At 42.9% G+C, this 14,992-nt stretch overlaps 1 protein-coding gene across 2 annotated transcripts in view; it reads left to right on the top strand.

Annotated features, from left to right (window-relative positions):
- Positions 1 to 13,480, top strand: part of ARHGEF17 (Rho guanine nucleotide exchange factor 17) — a 363,821-nt gene extending 350,341 nt beyond the window's left edge. Inside the window, exon 22 of one of the 2 annotated variants that reach the window (XM_077451476.1) lies at positions 1,501 to 13,480. In XM_077451476.1, coding sequence (XP_077307602.1) covers positions 1,501 to 1,673 — 173 coding nt within the window. In that variant the 3' untranslated portion in view covers positions 1,674 to 13,480. Of the gene's footprint in view, positions 1 to 1,497 lie in introns of both variants that reach the window. The other variant, XM_077451475.1, reaches the window with a different exon arrangement.
- Positions 13,481 to 14,992: the final 1,512 nt, after the last annotated feature.

The raw sequence follows: 14,992 nt of genomic DNA, 5'->3' as shown, positions 1-14,992 counted from the left end.
CAGAAGGGTATAGAAACAGCGGGGGTTAGGCGTATAACACGCACCCCCAATTTCCCCCTGATTTTAGGGAGAAAAAAGTGTGTGTTATAAGCCGATAAATACGGTAATTTTTTTCATTCCCAATCAAATTCATTTCGAATTTGGATAAGATGGTATCTTTTATTTCGGATTCATTGAAATTCATTACTATTGTGATTTGGAAATTCGGATATATACATCCGAATTTCCAAATTACGATAATGTTGTCTGACTCTGGATTCATAAGGAAACAAATCACACATGTCTAATGTACATAATGGCACAATGGAGTGTCCTGGACCAAGCTGTACTGCTGTGTAGTCTGCAGAGGGGTCCAAGACCTGTCTGGGAGATAATTATGATGATTCATGAAAACACACGTGAATTGCCACCATCCCTTGATAATAAGTAAATAAACTCAAAAAATTGGATTTTTTGGGCAATAAAAAATATACATGAATTATGCAAAAACTTTTCTGTTTATTTATAGAAAATTGTTAAAAAAATTATCTCATGTTGAAATTGCAACACATCATTGAAACATTGTAAACATGGCACACTAGAAAAAATTTGCAGACATTGCACATAGACTATTTTGAACCATAACGTGGTAGTCCCAGTTCACTGCTGCTCCTTTTTACTTGAGATTTCTAACAAGGAATGCCGAATGTCCAACATGTTTCAACATTATGTTATAAATCTTCTTCAGGGAATAATACCACTTTCTAAAAAAACAGCCCATATTAGTAAAACATCAACTCAAATTCATACATATAAATGTGCATCTATTCGTCATCAACAAACACTTACAAAAAATATGCATGCTTGGCAGAAGCATTCCTCCAAAGAACATGGATATCCTATCAAGGCCGTTGAAAGCCTGCCCCTTGTAAGTGCCAAATATTCCCATCTGAAAAAAAAAAAAAAAAATAGTCTATGTGCAATGTCTGCACATTTTATTCGTTCAAGTGTGCCATGTTTACAATGTTTCAATGATGTGTTGTCATTTCAACGTGAAAGATTTTTTTTTTTAACAATTTTCTATAAATAAACACAAATGTTTGCATATTTCATGTATATTTTTTATTGCCCATAAAATCCCAAATTTTTAGGTTATTTATGGACCTGTTTGGGAGTACTTGGATATAAAGACTGTCTGAAATAAATTCCAAGTTCTTCCTTTTTTTTTTTTTTTTTATAAATATTTTATTAAGTTTAGGAATAGAAATTACAACATTGTTTACAATTTATACAATAAATAAAATTATTATTATTATTATTATTAAATTACATAGAAATAAAATAGCATTCAAAAATAAAAAAGGAGGGGGGGAAAGGGAGGAAAATACCAGAATGGAGAGGGATTCCAAGTTCTACAGGAGGTAAAACCGCTCATAAGCGCTGCGTAAATTGACAGCGATATATAAGTACCTTAAATAATATACATGCAAGTAAGTGTTTTTTTTTTATATTTCTCAGCAGGCAACGAGCAAGCGTGCGATGCAGAGAAGAGGGACTCCTCCAGACACCGCACTAAATCCAAACTCCTGGTCATCAGTGGAGGCGACGGCTATGAGGACTTCCGACTCACCAACAGCAGTGAGACTGTGGGCAGAGACGACAGCACCAACCACCTGCTACTCTGGAGGGTCTGAAGGCCGCACGTGGGCCAATGTTACGCACCGGACCCTCATCTGTTTTTTTTTTGCTGCTTTCCATCACACCTTCAGCTCATCCGCCGGCTTGTCCTGAGCATCTAACCTGCACACCTCCCATTCACTACCTTCAACGCCACCAGGTTCTGAAATCACCGCCGGGGGAAGGGTCATTCGGAGGAGCTGCTTGTCCAGGAAGGGATGGATGGTACTGTGTACAGGAGCAGGGTCATTATTACATTGCCAAAGTCCATAGCAAGATGGCGGGATGGAAATCACAGTACAATAACATGCCTCCAACGATGAACAAGGAAAAAAAAAAGGATCTTTATCTATCCAGGAATTACAATGGGCCAATCGGCTTCCGCATCTTCAAGAGGTATTAACCACTGGCGAGCGAGCAGTGACTCAGAATCGCCTTCGACTGCTGTCCGTCACTGCTTTTCCATACGCATTTCATAAGAGCGCGTCAAAAGCACCGAGACCCTCGGGACTCGATCAGCCAATAAACTTCCGTGTTTGCAGGGTCCGGCTGCTCGCATCAGTTCTGTGGCTTAAAGAGAAAAAAAAAAAAGACAAGACTTAAGTGTTGCCTGGTCCGCCGGCCATTATTTTTTTAAAGATGTTCTTATTTATTGTCAAGTGAAAACTTGTGTTTTGAAGTTTTAATTTTTTTTTTTTTTTTTTTTAGTGTGTGTGTGTGTGTGTGTGTGTGTGTGTGTGTGAGGAAACTGAATCCTGCGGATCCTTGGTCTCTATCATGGAGGTGGTAGAGACAAAGAATATGACTTTGTTTTTAGTGGTATTTTTTGATGGAATTCCATTTATGTCCTAATTTAAAGTGGTTCCTCACCATAAGAGGCCTTTAAAGAAGCACTCCACTGACACTCGGAAACCACTTTGTAATTATATGGACAGGGCTGTGAGAGCACAGAAGGAAGCCCCTCTGTTCCCTGGATGCAGAGATAGGTGTTTGCTGAAAGTTCCTCATGCAGAGTACTGCTATCAGCCCAGATACAGGGAAGCCTGTATTTCAGCATTCTTCTAGATGTCCGGTACCCCCTCCATATCCACGAAGATTGAAGGGCTTCCTGCAGCGAATGGACAGTGCAGGGAATGCCTTAAATTTTAGCTCCAGCTCTGTGCAGGCCCCCTTGAAAAGGCAGTGAATCAGACATGCCATTAGGAAGAAGGATGTACAGGGCAATTCTGTGCACTTTACAGTCTTACCACTTTTAGGAAATCAAATGTGCGGCAAAATGACATGACGGGGTAATTTTCAATATCAACTTACAGAATCACTTGTGTAGCAGATATCACTATTATGCATTTAAGGAGGGCCTCTACTTAAATGGCTACGTGTAAAGTCTTGCTGTTGGTAAGCAAAGGGTAATGGAAGCTCTAAATTCCTTAGTGACTGGCCTCAGGTGATAACCAGAGATTAAACAAATCCTCCTACATAAGTTTTACCTGTTTATCTGCAGTCTTCTCTTCCCTACAGTCAATCAAAGTGCTGAATTTTAAAGCTTGTCTGAGCTGTCAGAAAAAAAAAGGCTGGAGAGCTGAAGTTACACTCTGTGAGGAGAGCTGATTGGATGGAAGGGACACACCCCCCTTCACACAGCAACAGAGCTGAGGCTATCAATCAGCTGGAGGTACCTCCCCTGTCACCGTTTTCCTCTTAGTGTCAGGAAAACTTGTCAGAAGCGATTCACACTGATAGAGTAAAGAAGCAGCAGACAGAAATGATATTTAGTGCTCTGGAGTCAGACAAGTACACACTGTAGAGCAAGGATATGCAATTAGCGGACCTCCAGCTGTTGCTAAGCTACAAGTCCCATCATGCCTCTGCCTCTGGGTGTCATGCTTGTGGCTGTCAGTCTTGCTATGCCTCATGGGACTTGTAGTTCTACAACAGCTGGAGGTCCACTAATTGCATATCCCTGCTATAAAGGTACATGCTTTGTTCATATGTCATGTCTGAAGTTTACAGACACTTTAAGCCCAAAGCTTCCCTACAGTGCCCCTAATGTAATCCCAAGTCACATGTCTGCTGAAAGGGAGAATTGTCTGAAAGGAAGAATCCTATTTTTCAGTAGGGATCTACTTTTGGTCAAGTGGCTGGCACTGAGGGGGGCACCTGGAGCAGTATTTTCTCCAGAAAAGTATTTTGGTGCTTCTGTTACTCTTTATCTATTCCAGCAGGGCAGTAAACTTACTGTACAATAGGTTCCCTTTTAAAGTGGTGGTAAATTCTTAAAGAAAAAAAAAAAGGCAAAGGCATAATGTGTTAGTATGCACCGTATACTGGCATAATGTGCTAGTATACACCGCATGCTAGCACATTATGAAGGACTTGCCTTAAAATGAAGCCCTCCAGCGGCACACTTGTCACCACTGCAGAGGCTTCCATCTTCACCCGGTCTTCCTTCCAGGTTTGGCAGCTGCGGCTGCTTAATTGGCTGAGCAGCGATGGCGTCGCTTCAGTGCGAGTCTCAGCCACGGCACACAGCTCCGAAAAAACGGTGCACGTTTAGGAGATATTTATTTTATCTAAAGGTTAATAAGCTTACCTGTAGGTAAAAAATACAGAGTTCACTTCCACTTTAACAATATGTTTCCTGATGCTTACCCTCCAGTACCTAACAGCTGACACAAGGTGGCACTGTTGTCCATTGTCAAAACATTATAGTTGCGCTGAGCTCTTCTGTTCAAAGTAGTAGAACTATAGGCAAAATCTTTTCTTTTATTTTGGCTAAAGTAAGGGAGGGTTGTAACCCATGTAAGGGGGGGGAATTCCGTGTCCAATTGGGGAGAGTTTTCTTCTCTTCCTGTCTCAGAGTCAAAAAACAGGAAAGGACATTTCTGCAAATGAAGCAAATTCCTTGGGGGAGCCCCCAGGTAACCAGAACTAGTGTCCCCATTGGAACATTTCCCCTCTATTACTTTTCTGGGGACAACCTAAATTTTTTATTTTATTTTTTTTAAATTGTATTTATTTTTTTACTTTCAATTTCAATAATAACAGGACAAATAGAGAGGGTGAATCTCCCTAATGGGGGCACAGACAGCAGTACAAACCTGACAGGGGTCTAATCCCTCTGCACTCTATCCAAAACTAAAAAAAAAAAAAAAAAAGCTTGCCTTTTTAGTTATACTTTAATCTCCAGTGTTCACAAACTATTATATCATTGGGAAACTGACAACCTGTCTGTTGGAAGAGATTCTCTCCCCTGTATATCTAATTGTCTGCACTGCCCTATGGCAGTTATGGAAAACCTTGGCACCCCAGATGTTTTGGAACTACATTTCCCATGATGCTCATGCACTCTGCAGTGTAGTTGAGCATCATAGGAAATGTAGTTCCAAAACAGCTGGGGTGCCGAGGTTTGCCACCACTGGCCTAGGTGATCCGAGCTGAAGTTCACCCCCCACGGCCTTCTAAGACACATTACAGATTTGCCATCACTGCCCTATGGCTTCAAGCGTTAGTGACAAATATCGCGTATTGACTTCTACAAGCTCTGTTCCGTCTTTTAGTCTCCAGTTTTCTTCTGTGTTTCTCAGCCAAACATATTCTTTCTCCAGCAACAGTGATTTTTTTTAACTTTTTTTTTCTATTGCCCCGGAATACAACGTCATCAGTGCTTTCTCAATACAAAAACTATTATAGTGATCAAGAAAAAAAATATAGTAGACATCAACCTAGCTCCAGCCAAAGTTTTTATAATTTCATATAACGTGGGGAAGGGTTTGATCCTCTGCCAGGCTTTTATTGCAGTGCCCCCCGACGGGGAGGTTTCCGCCTTCTGAGACAATGAATCTCACCAGGACAGGAAACCAGGGCAAATCCAGTGGCCACCAAACATTAATGTGAGTAATAGGCGGTCACATTGATCCATTCTCTAGCAACGGTGGAATCCTATTGGTTTCTGTAGGAAGGGCTGGTTAGTCTCACATCCTGCATTGTGAGATTTAGGCCGGCCATACATGGAGCAAATTAATTTCCTATAACCACGGGATGCAGGAAGGAAATTTGCTCAATTCCCCCCCATCAACACAGAGCGTGCTGGTGCCTCCTGCCAGGTCACCATCTTCTCCTGGTGGGGGGGGCAGGGGGAAGCCATCCCCGCCGGGAGAAGACAGTGATTATCGCTAGCAGCCACTGGCGATAATCGCAAGTAAAAACCTTAATGCTGGTTGTACCCAAGTTTATCAATCAATCAACTTGGTACATTCAGCCTGCCCACACACCGTTCGAATCTCGGCCGGGTTCAACAGCAACCTGCCAAGATTCCAATCACGAATGGCATGCCCATCTTGATTCCGTATTACAATGGCAGTGTACGTTTACGTTGTATATGTGGTTAAAGTTATGTATGAGAAAGAATCTGCAAGTGATTTGATACTTGACTGTAATTCTCCATTATATCTTGTCTTTAATAGTTTCCCCCTTGGATTCCACCTTGGCGCTCTGTTGTGATGCGTTAACACAACATGTCGGACGTTATTGTGCGTTGTGTTAACCCTTTAACGTTCTGCTCCACCGTTTGGTAGCGCACATTTTGAGTCACGCAAACTCATTGAAAAATGAGGGTTTAAAGCAGACCATTGATTACTAATGGGCTGCCAATCGACTGGTTGAGTGTTGGCTACTACTGTACAGTGTCGGGGTGCAATTCACAATGCATGGCACACAACACACCACATACAGATGCATTAAGACCACTGTGATCGGGCCCTAAAAGAAACTTGAGCTGGTCCGTCGTGCTGATCTTTTTCTTTCAGTTCTGTCTGAATCGCTGGCCCTGAACTGTTTTGCAGATCGAGAGTACTGGATCAGCAAGTAGTAGTAGGAGGAGTTCAGAAATGACAGCTTCTCTATGCAGGTTTATGGCTCGTTCACAGCGGCAATGTATTGGTGTGATGTCGGGGGGACGGGGAGAAGCATGGTTAAGCCGCACATATCACCGCACATATATGGTGTGAACAGAACACGTAGAGATCAATTGTGAACAATGCCGATCGATAGACATGGTGTGAATAAGTCCTAAACTAAAACTGTCCAGAAACCAACATCCGCAGCACAGAATCTTACAATCACTGGGGGGGAGAGAATGTACTAAAACTAGTAATCTGCAGCTGTGCATAGTAACCAATCAGCTTCCAGGTTTTATTGTCAAAGCTTAAAGGATATGTAAAGGTTCCCATTTTAAAAAAATAATAAAAACAAACATACGTGTCATACTTGCCTCTTCTGTGCAGTTGGTTTTGCATGGAGTGGCCCCGATCCTCCTCTTCTGGGGGTCCCTAATTGGTGCTTCTGGCTCCTCCTCTTCTCGAGTTCCCCGTTGAAGAGCCGCTCTCCCTTGTGCGGGCGCTCTCCCGTGTCCTGCTGCTGCATCTGTTGACACAAACAGCAGGACTCGGCCCCGCCAATGGCTGCGCTGCTATCAATCTATCCAATCAGGAACCAAGACACCGGCTGGAGCTGGTGTGCTTGTCCCCATTGCTGGAAAGACCGGGTTCAGGTAAGTAAAAGGGGGGGCTGCTGCATCACAGGAGGTTTTTCACCTTAATGCATAGAATGCATTAAGGGGAAAAACCTTGAGGGCTTAAAGCCCCTTTTAAAGGATAAGTTCACTTTTTAACCACTTGAGCCCCGGAAGGTTTATCCCCCCTTCATGACCAGGCAATTTTTTGCGATACGGCACTGCTTTATTTTAACTGACAATTGCCGTGTTGTGTGACATTGTACCTAAATAAAATGTATGTCCTTTTTTTCCCACAAATAGAGCTTTATTTTAGTGGTATTCGATTACCTCTGCGTTTTTTTATTTTTTGCGATATAAACAAGACCGTCAATTTTGAAAAAAAAAAACAATATTTTTTACTTTCTGCTGTAAAACATATCCAATAAAAAAAAATGTCAAAAATTTAATTTCATTATAAATTTAGGTCAATATGTATTCTGCTACATGTTTTTGGTAAAAAAAAAAAAAAGTCCCAATAAGTTTTATATTGATTGGTTTGTGCAAAAGTTATAGCGTCTACAACCTATGGGATATTTTTAATTTATTTAAAAAAAAAAAAAATTTTTTTTAAATTGCTGGTAATGGCAGCGATCAGTGATTTATAGTGAAACTGTAATATTGCGGTGACCATTCGGACACTAACTGACATTTTTTGGAAACCAGTCACACCGATAAATGCACTGTCACTGTACACTGTTCTAATGACACTGTCTGGGAAGGGGTTAACATCAGGGCCATACAAAGGGTTAACTGTGTGCCTAGCCAGTGTTTTACTAAACTGCGGGAGGTGCTTTAACTAGGGGAAGACATGGATCCTAGTTCCTGGTTTGTAGAGACACAGGATCCATGCCTTCCCTCGTGTCAGAAGGCTAATCTGTCTTGTTTACATAGGCAGACCACTGTTTTACCTCTCTGCTGGATGATCGGAGATACTGGTGGACATCAAGTCCATGGTATCTACCGCTGGGCTCTCGCTGTGTGTGATCACAGCAGGGGCGAGCAAGCAGCAGCGCACATGTGTACCCCTACCCGGAAGTGCCGGATTACGTTTATACAGTATCTCACAAAAGTGAGTGCACCCCTCACATTTTTGTACATATTTTATTATATCTTTTAGACACTGAAGAAATTACACTTTGCTATAATGTAAAGTAGTGAGTGTACAGCTTGTATAACAGTGTAAATTTGTTGTTCCCTCAAAATAATGCAACACACAGCCATTAATGTCTAAACCTCTGGCAACAAAAGTGAGTACACCCCTAAGTGAAAATGTCCAAATTGGGCCCAATTAGTCATTTTCCCTGCACGGTGTCATGTGACTCATTAGTGTTACAAGATATGGGGAACAGGTGTGTTATATTTTGTGTTATTGCTCTCCCTCTCTCGTACTGGTCACTGGAAGTTCAACATGGCACCTCATGTCAAAGAACTCTGAGGATCTGAAAAAAATAATTGTTGCTCTACATAAAGATGGCCTAGCCCAGTGATGGCAAACATTGGCACCCCAGATGTTTTGGAACTACATTTCCCATGATGCTCATGCACTCTGCAGGGTAGTTGAGCATCATGGGAAATGTAGTTCCAAAACATCTGGGGTGCCAAGTTTTGCCATCACTGGCCTAGCCTATAAGAAGATTATCAAGACCCTGAAACTGAGCTGCAGCATGATGGCCAAAACCATACAGCAGTTTAACAGGACAAGTGGCAGTCAGAACAGGCCTTGCCATGGTCGACCAAAGAAGTTGAGTGCACATGCTCAGCGTCATATCCAGAGGTTGTCTTTGGGAAATAGACATACGAGTGCTGCCAGCATTGCTGCAGAGGTTGAAAGGGTGGGGGGGGGGTTCAGCCTGTCAGTGCTCAGACCATACACTGCACACCGCATCAAATTGGTCTGCATGGCTGTCGTCCCAGAAAGAAGCCTCTTGATGCACAAGAAAGCCTGCAAACAGTTTGCTGAAGACAAGCAGACTAAGGACATGGATTACTGGAACCATGTCCTGTGGTCTGATGAGACCAAGATAAACTTATTTGGTTCAGATGGTGTGAAGTGTGTGTGGAGGCAACCAGGTGAGGAGTACAAAGACAAGTGTGTCTTGCCTCCAGTCAAGCATGGTGGTGGGAGTGTCATGGTCTGGGGCTGCATGAGTGCTGCCGGAACTGGGGAGCTACAGTTCATTGAGGGAACCATGAATGCCAACATGATCTGTGACATACTGAAGCAGATCATGATCCCCTCCCTTCAGAGACTGGGCCGCAGGGCAGTATTCCAACATAACGACCCCAAACACTCCTCCAAGAGGACCACTGCCTTGCTAAAGAAGCTGAAGTTAAAAGTGATAGACTGGCCAAGCATGTCTCCAGACCTAAACCCTATTGAGCATCTGTGGGGCATCCTCAAATGGAAGGTGGAGGAGCACAAGGTCTCTAACATCCACCAGCTCCGTGATGTTGTCATGGAGGAGTGGAAGAGGACTCCAGTGCCAACCTGTGAAGCTCTGGTGAACTCCATGCCCAAGAGGGTTAAGGCAGTGCTGGAAAATAATGGCCACACAAAATATTGACATTTTGTGCCCAATTTGGACATTTTCACTAGGGTGTACTCGGTTTAGACATTAATGGGTGTATTTGAGTTATTTGGAGGGGACAGCAAATTTACACTGTTATACAAGCTGTACACTCACTACTTTACATTGTAGCAAAGTGATTTCTTTAGTGTTGTCACATGAAAAGATATAAAATATTTACAAAAAATGTGAGGGGTGTACTCACTTTTGTGAGATACTGTGTGTGTATGTATATGTAAAAAAAAAAAAAAATATATATATATATATATATATATATATATATATATATATATATATATATATATATATATTATATACGCAGGGCGGGAGGTGTGCCTCTGTGTAAATCCAGGAAGTGAACAGGCAGCAGCTTCAGCTGCCCACAGTTAAAATGGCTGCAGCCAGACTGAGTGGAGGGAGATTTCTGCAGCATATTTGGCAAGTACACAACCACAGTATATATAAAATAATATGCAAGTGGTTATAGGGAAGCTTTAGAATGGCAAAGATGTTTTTATTACAAATGATGTGAGCAGACTGCAGTTCCTCTTTAAACGGGTGAAAAAAAATGAATTTTTTTTGCAATGAATGATGCAGCCGTGTGGGCGGAGCCTCACACAGCCGCACTGATTTCAAAAAGTGACAGCTAGTATAGGGAACTTCTCCCCGTACTGCTGTCCGGGGGGGGAGCGAGGAGCAGCATTGGGAACATGTTACATATTCCACCCTAAAAATGGGTGAAACATGTAACATGTTCCCAAAGGTGAAGCTAACCTTTAGGCTGGGTTCACACATGTGTGGCCTCTGGTTCATGCTTCGGGTCTGCTCATCGATTTAGGTGCAATTCAGGTCTGAATTTTTGGCTGAATGTGCACCTGAATCAGACCCAAATAGGCACAGGACCCTTTTTGAATGCGGACCGTGGCTGCCCTGGACCTGTGTGGACCCGTTTCCATTGAGAGCCGGTCACACTCGCGTGTCATACGAATTGGATGTGAGGAAACCCGCATCCAATTCACATATATGTGAACCCGGCCTTACTTGAACAAGCTTAGAAGCTGATTGGTTAACAATATACAGCTGCAACAGATTCTGTGTGCACTAGTTTTAGTAAATCTCTTCCATTGTGAGGTAGATTTACTAAAACCATAGCAGCGCCCTCTTTCAGAGCCCGTGAGAGCCCGGGCATTAGTAATGTGCGTTCCACCAGAGAAGTTGGAGCCATGGTGGTATACAAGTTTTGTGTTCCAAGTTTTAGAACAGGATGACAGAGAATTAAAAACAAAAGAGAAGTGGGGAGACCTGACTGTGGATGTTGACGTTGTATAGAGAAAATGGGCGTAGAGCGAGTGAAAAGAACGGATGGTATATGTTATTGTAGATGACTGGCATAACATGGAAGGGAGTGCCAAATGCTGAAAACTGGTATTTTTTTCCTTTAATATTTGTTATCAGCTCTTTTCCTCTAAAGCCAAAGTGGGAGCTCAGCTGCCGCTGGGGCCTATGACAAAATGGCTGCCACACAGTGCCTGAGGTAAATGGTTTATAAAAACACAACTTAGATCATGGCGTTTTCCTTTAGTACCGATTGTATCTTTAACCCCAAATCCATATATTTTCACATGACCGCTTTACTAAAGAGGGATATTAGGGGCTTCTGGATGTTGCAAGTAAAAAAAAAAAAAAAAAATAGAAGAGAATGTTTTATTTTTATTTTCCAAGAATATATTTTTGGTATTTGTATTGTAAATCCTTTTTACCACATAAAACTGTTATTTGGTACTGGAGCTCAGTGTCAGCTGGCCTTTGCTGAGTGGGTGTGCTGGGATTTGTGGCTCCTCTGGTGTTTTAGAAGTGTGAGGTGTATCAATCCTGACTGTGATAAGGGAGTGGGACCACAATAACCAGCATGCCAAAGATTCAGAGGACCTGAAAGTTCTGGTTAGAAAAAGGCTAACCTTATTCTAAACTAGTTAAAGTGAACCTGTCAAGGTTAGATATACAGACGCTGCCATTGCTGACTTGTCTTTGACCGTGCATGTTCCTGGGGCTGTCACTTTCATCCCGGCTCCGTTACATTCTGAGGCAATGGCAGGTCATCTTCATACCTGTACCAAGGTCAGTGATTCTTACAGGACATGCCCTACCAAACTAAATTGGGCAATGGCAGCTCCTCCTTTTCTGTTTTGACAGTTTCCTTTTGAGAGCTTGTTAATTTTGTTGCATATGCATTTATTTTATTTTTTATTTTTTTGACACGTTGTTTTGTGTTGCATGATGTGAGTCCGAAAACACGTCCCCCATAAAATAAAATAAATTCATTTTAAAACTCTGCTGACTTTTTTTTCTAATGCACTTCAAGGCAGCACAGGTATTTTCCATGTTGCAGTGCGCTGAGGGACAGGTCAGGTATATATTTTTATTTTTTTTGCTTTTTTACGCTTGGGTCCATGTGTCACACGTACAATCCATAATGTTGCAACGTCGGTTGATTCCCTGCAATCCGCACGGTACATCAGGAGTGAGCCCTAAACATGGTTTACTCATAGCTATGAGACAACGCAGGTCCTCCTTATATGGGCTTTTTGCGGGGCCTAGAACTAACACCTATCCAAAATGCAGCATGCAGCAAAGTATCCATGAGCATGGGCGCTCCACCCAAAAGAGGCAGACGCTTTTACACACCATGCAATAGGCAGAAGCACCCACAAGCCCCCTCTGCATGCGTCACAATTAGTGACCGCCCGCCCTCATGCACCAATTTTTGAAGCTTTCAAATTAGAAAGCCCAAAATTTTCCCGAATGAGCTGTCGCAATCCGCCACGCCCTTTTCCCATTGTTCCCAAACGTCCATGGCCAAATGTTCTGAACTGGGTTGGACAGAAAGTGGCATTGGCTGTGGAAGATCATTGCAGACCTTTTGCATTCACTATTTTTAAATAAATGCTAACAGAAAGCTTTTTGCAGTTGGCCCCACCATTGCTTTCCATGGAAATATTTATTATAGCTAAATGTAAGCATGCAGGATTGTTCCCGCGGGGGTCGCATCGTTTTCAGGCCCCGTCATGTGACTTCTGTTTCGACACACAGCTTGGTCCGCTCCCCGGCACTTACACCACTACTTTTTAGAGCCACTATTCGCACATGTAAAAGGGCATTTTACCACAAAAAAAATGCAATCGTCGTCTCGAATGCCTGAAGGCGTCAAGGCGGCCCCAAACTGTCCACTAACTCCCTTTAGTGCTGCAGGACAAAATGGCCGTTCCCCACTGACTCCTGCTAGTGCTGCTACGTATTGCACTGTATCTAGCTCCCTCCAGCACTTAAGGGGTTACAGAAGATATAAAACTATCTTTATTCCTTTTTTTTTTTTTTTTTTTTGTGGAAAAGTAAAAAATATGAATTATCCCTAATGTATTGTAAATAGGAAACATACAGTATATTGCCTATTTTCTGTAAATAGTGTTCTCAGCGTCTGATTGTCCAAATAATTTTGATGGCATATTTTTATATAACTTGTCTGAAGTTCCTCCCCCCCACCCTCACATGGAAGTTGTAACCACTCCTGCACTTTCGAGGGATGGTTCGCGTCCTCTCGGTGTATCGTGTGAGTTGCTATGACTGCCATATTACTCCAGTACTTGTCTTTTATTTTTGTCACTGTGGATTCTTTGTAAATAAAGTTCACTTGTGTTGAATCGTACAAGTTGTGTTTTGAGTTGTGTATTTTTATACGTGTAGCACTAACCCCCGAAAGAGCTGCTGGTTTGATTTGGGCCTGCACTCTTCCAATAACCCCACTAATTTAACTCAATCCCCTTGGCACAGATGTGGTGCAATGCAACACAATACAACATAATACAAAGTACCTGTATTGTAACCTCAGGATCCACTGGCTCCACGTGGTGGGGAAAAACAGTACGCCACAACACTGGATACTTAACCAGAAATATATTTTACTGTAGAATATTCAAAACAGGTGGTTACAGAAATTGTGCTGTCATCCCAACATAGGACGACAGCACAATTATATTTCAATAGGACAATTTATAACAAAATAAATAAATATAAATATATATATATATATATATATATATATATATATATATATATATATATTAATACCTGGGAGCTCCCCTCACTTTAAAAGCTATGAATGAGATCTCACTTAAAGTGGTAGTATGGTCGATTTTTTAACTTTTACCTACAGGAAAGCCTATAATAAGGCTTACCTGTAGGTAAAAATAATATCTCCTAAACCTGTACGGTTTAGGAGATATTCCCCTCGGTATGCGCCGCTGACTGCAGCGGCGCATGCGCACAAGGGGGTTCTCTCCGTGAAAATCCGGCATCGCTCGTGCGGCCGGACTGAAATCTCCCGCGCGCATGCGCGGGAGTGACGATATCGCGGCTCCGGCCACTCACAGCGCCGGAGCCGCGATACCCGGAAGAGACGCCGAGGGAGCCGACATGCTCCCTCGGCGTCTCTTCCGGGTATCGCGGCTCCGGCGCTGTGAGTGGCCGGAGCCGCGATATCGTCACTCCCGCGCATGCGCGCGGGAGATTTCAGTCCGGCCGCACGAGCGATGCCGGATCGGGCCAGATGTCGGGGCCTCGTTCTAAGGTAAGTATTTCATAATGAGCTAGTATGCGGTGCATACTAGCTCATTATGCATTTTCGCTTTGCAGGTTTAAAAAAATAAATAAAAAAATTGCGGGTTTACTACCGCTTTAAAGTACTTAGTCCGTGAGATTCTTTCTTTCTTTCTTTCCTAGCTAAAATAACTCCTTTGTGATTTGTAATCCACAGTCTATGAAAAGGTTGAGGTGCTCCTGGTGTGTCTCCAATAACTAATTTACAATGCTTGAGGTAACTTGGGTTCAGTGACTGCAGCTTGCTTCTCTGTCAGCTGGGCCAGTCGTTCTGTACCGCTCTGCTGGATGTATCCGGTCCTCCGCTGCTCCGATGAGTGTCGCTGGACCTTCTCAATCCGGTCACCATCTCTCAGGCACCGTCGGGTCACTCCACAAACAAACAGAGGTGCGCTCTGCAATGGCTGTGGGTCGCTGTCTCCGGGAAGCCTCCGCACAGATCTGCACAGGCCGGTAACACGATCCCAAGAGACCTAAAATGGTCCCTTTTATCTCCTACCCAGCATGCACTGTGTAAGAGAGTGTTCATGGGTAGGTCACACAGACTCCTGGGTAACGAGGTCAA

Source organism: Lithobates pipiens, unplaced genomic scaffold (genome assembly GCF_037356315.1).
Source record: "Lithobates pipiens isolate NorthernLeopardFrog02 unplaced genomic scaffold, aLitPip1_a1.2 Scaffold_23, whole genome shotgun sequence".
Classification (NCBI taxonomy): Eukaryota; Metazoa; Chordata; class Amphibia; order Anura; family Ranidae; genus Lithobates; species Lithobates pipiens.
The sequence above is the reverse complement of the archived record's forward strand: the minus strand, read 5'-3'. Positions and strand labels throughout refer to the sequence as shown.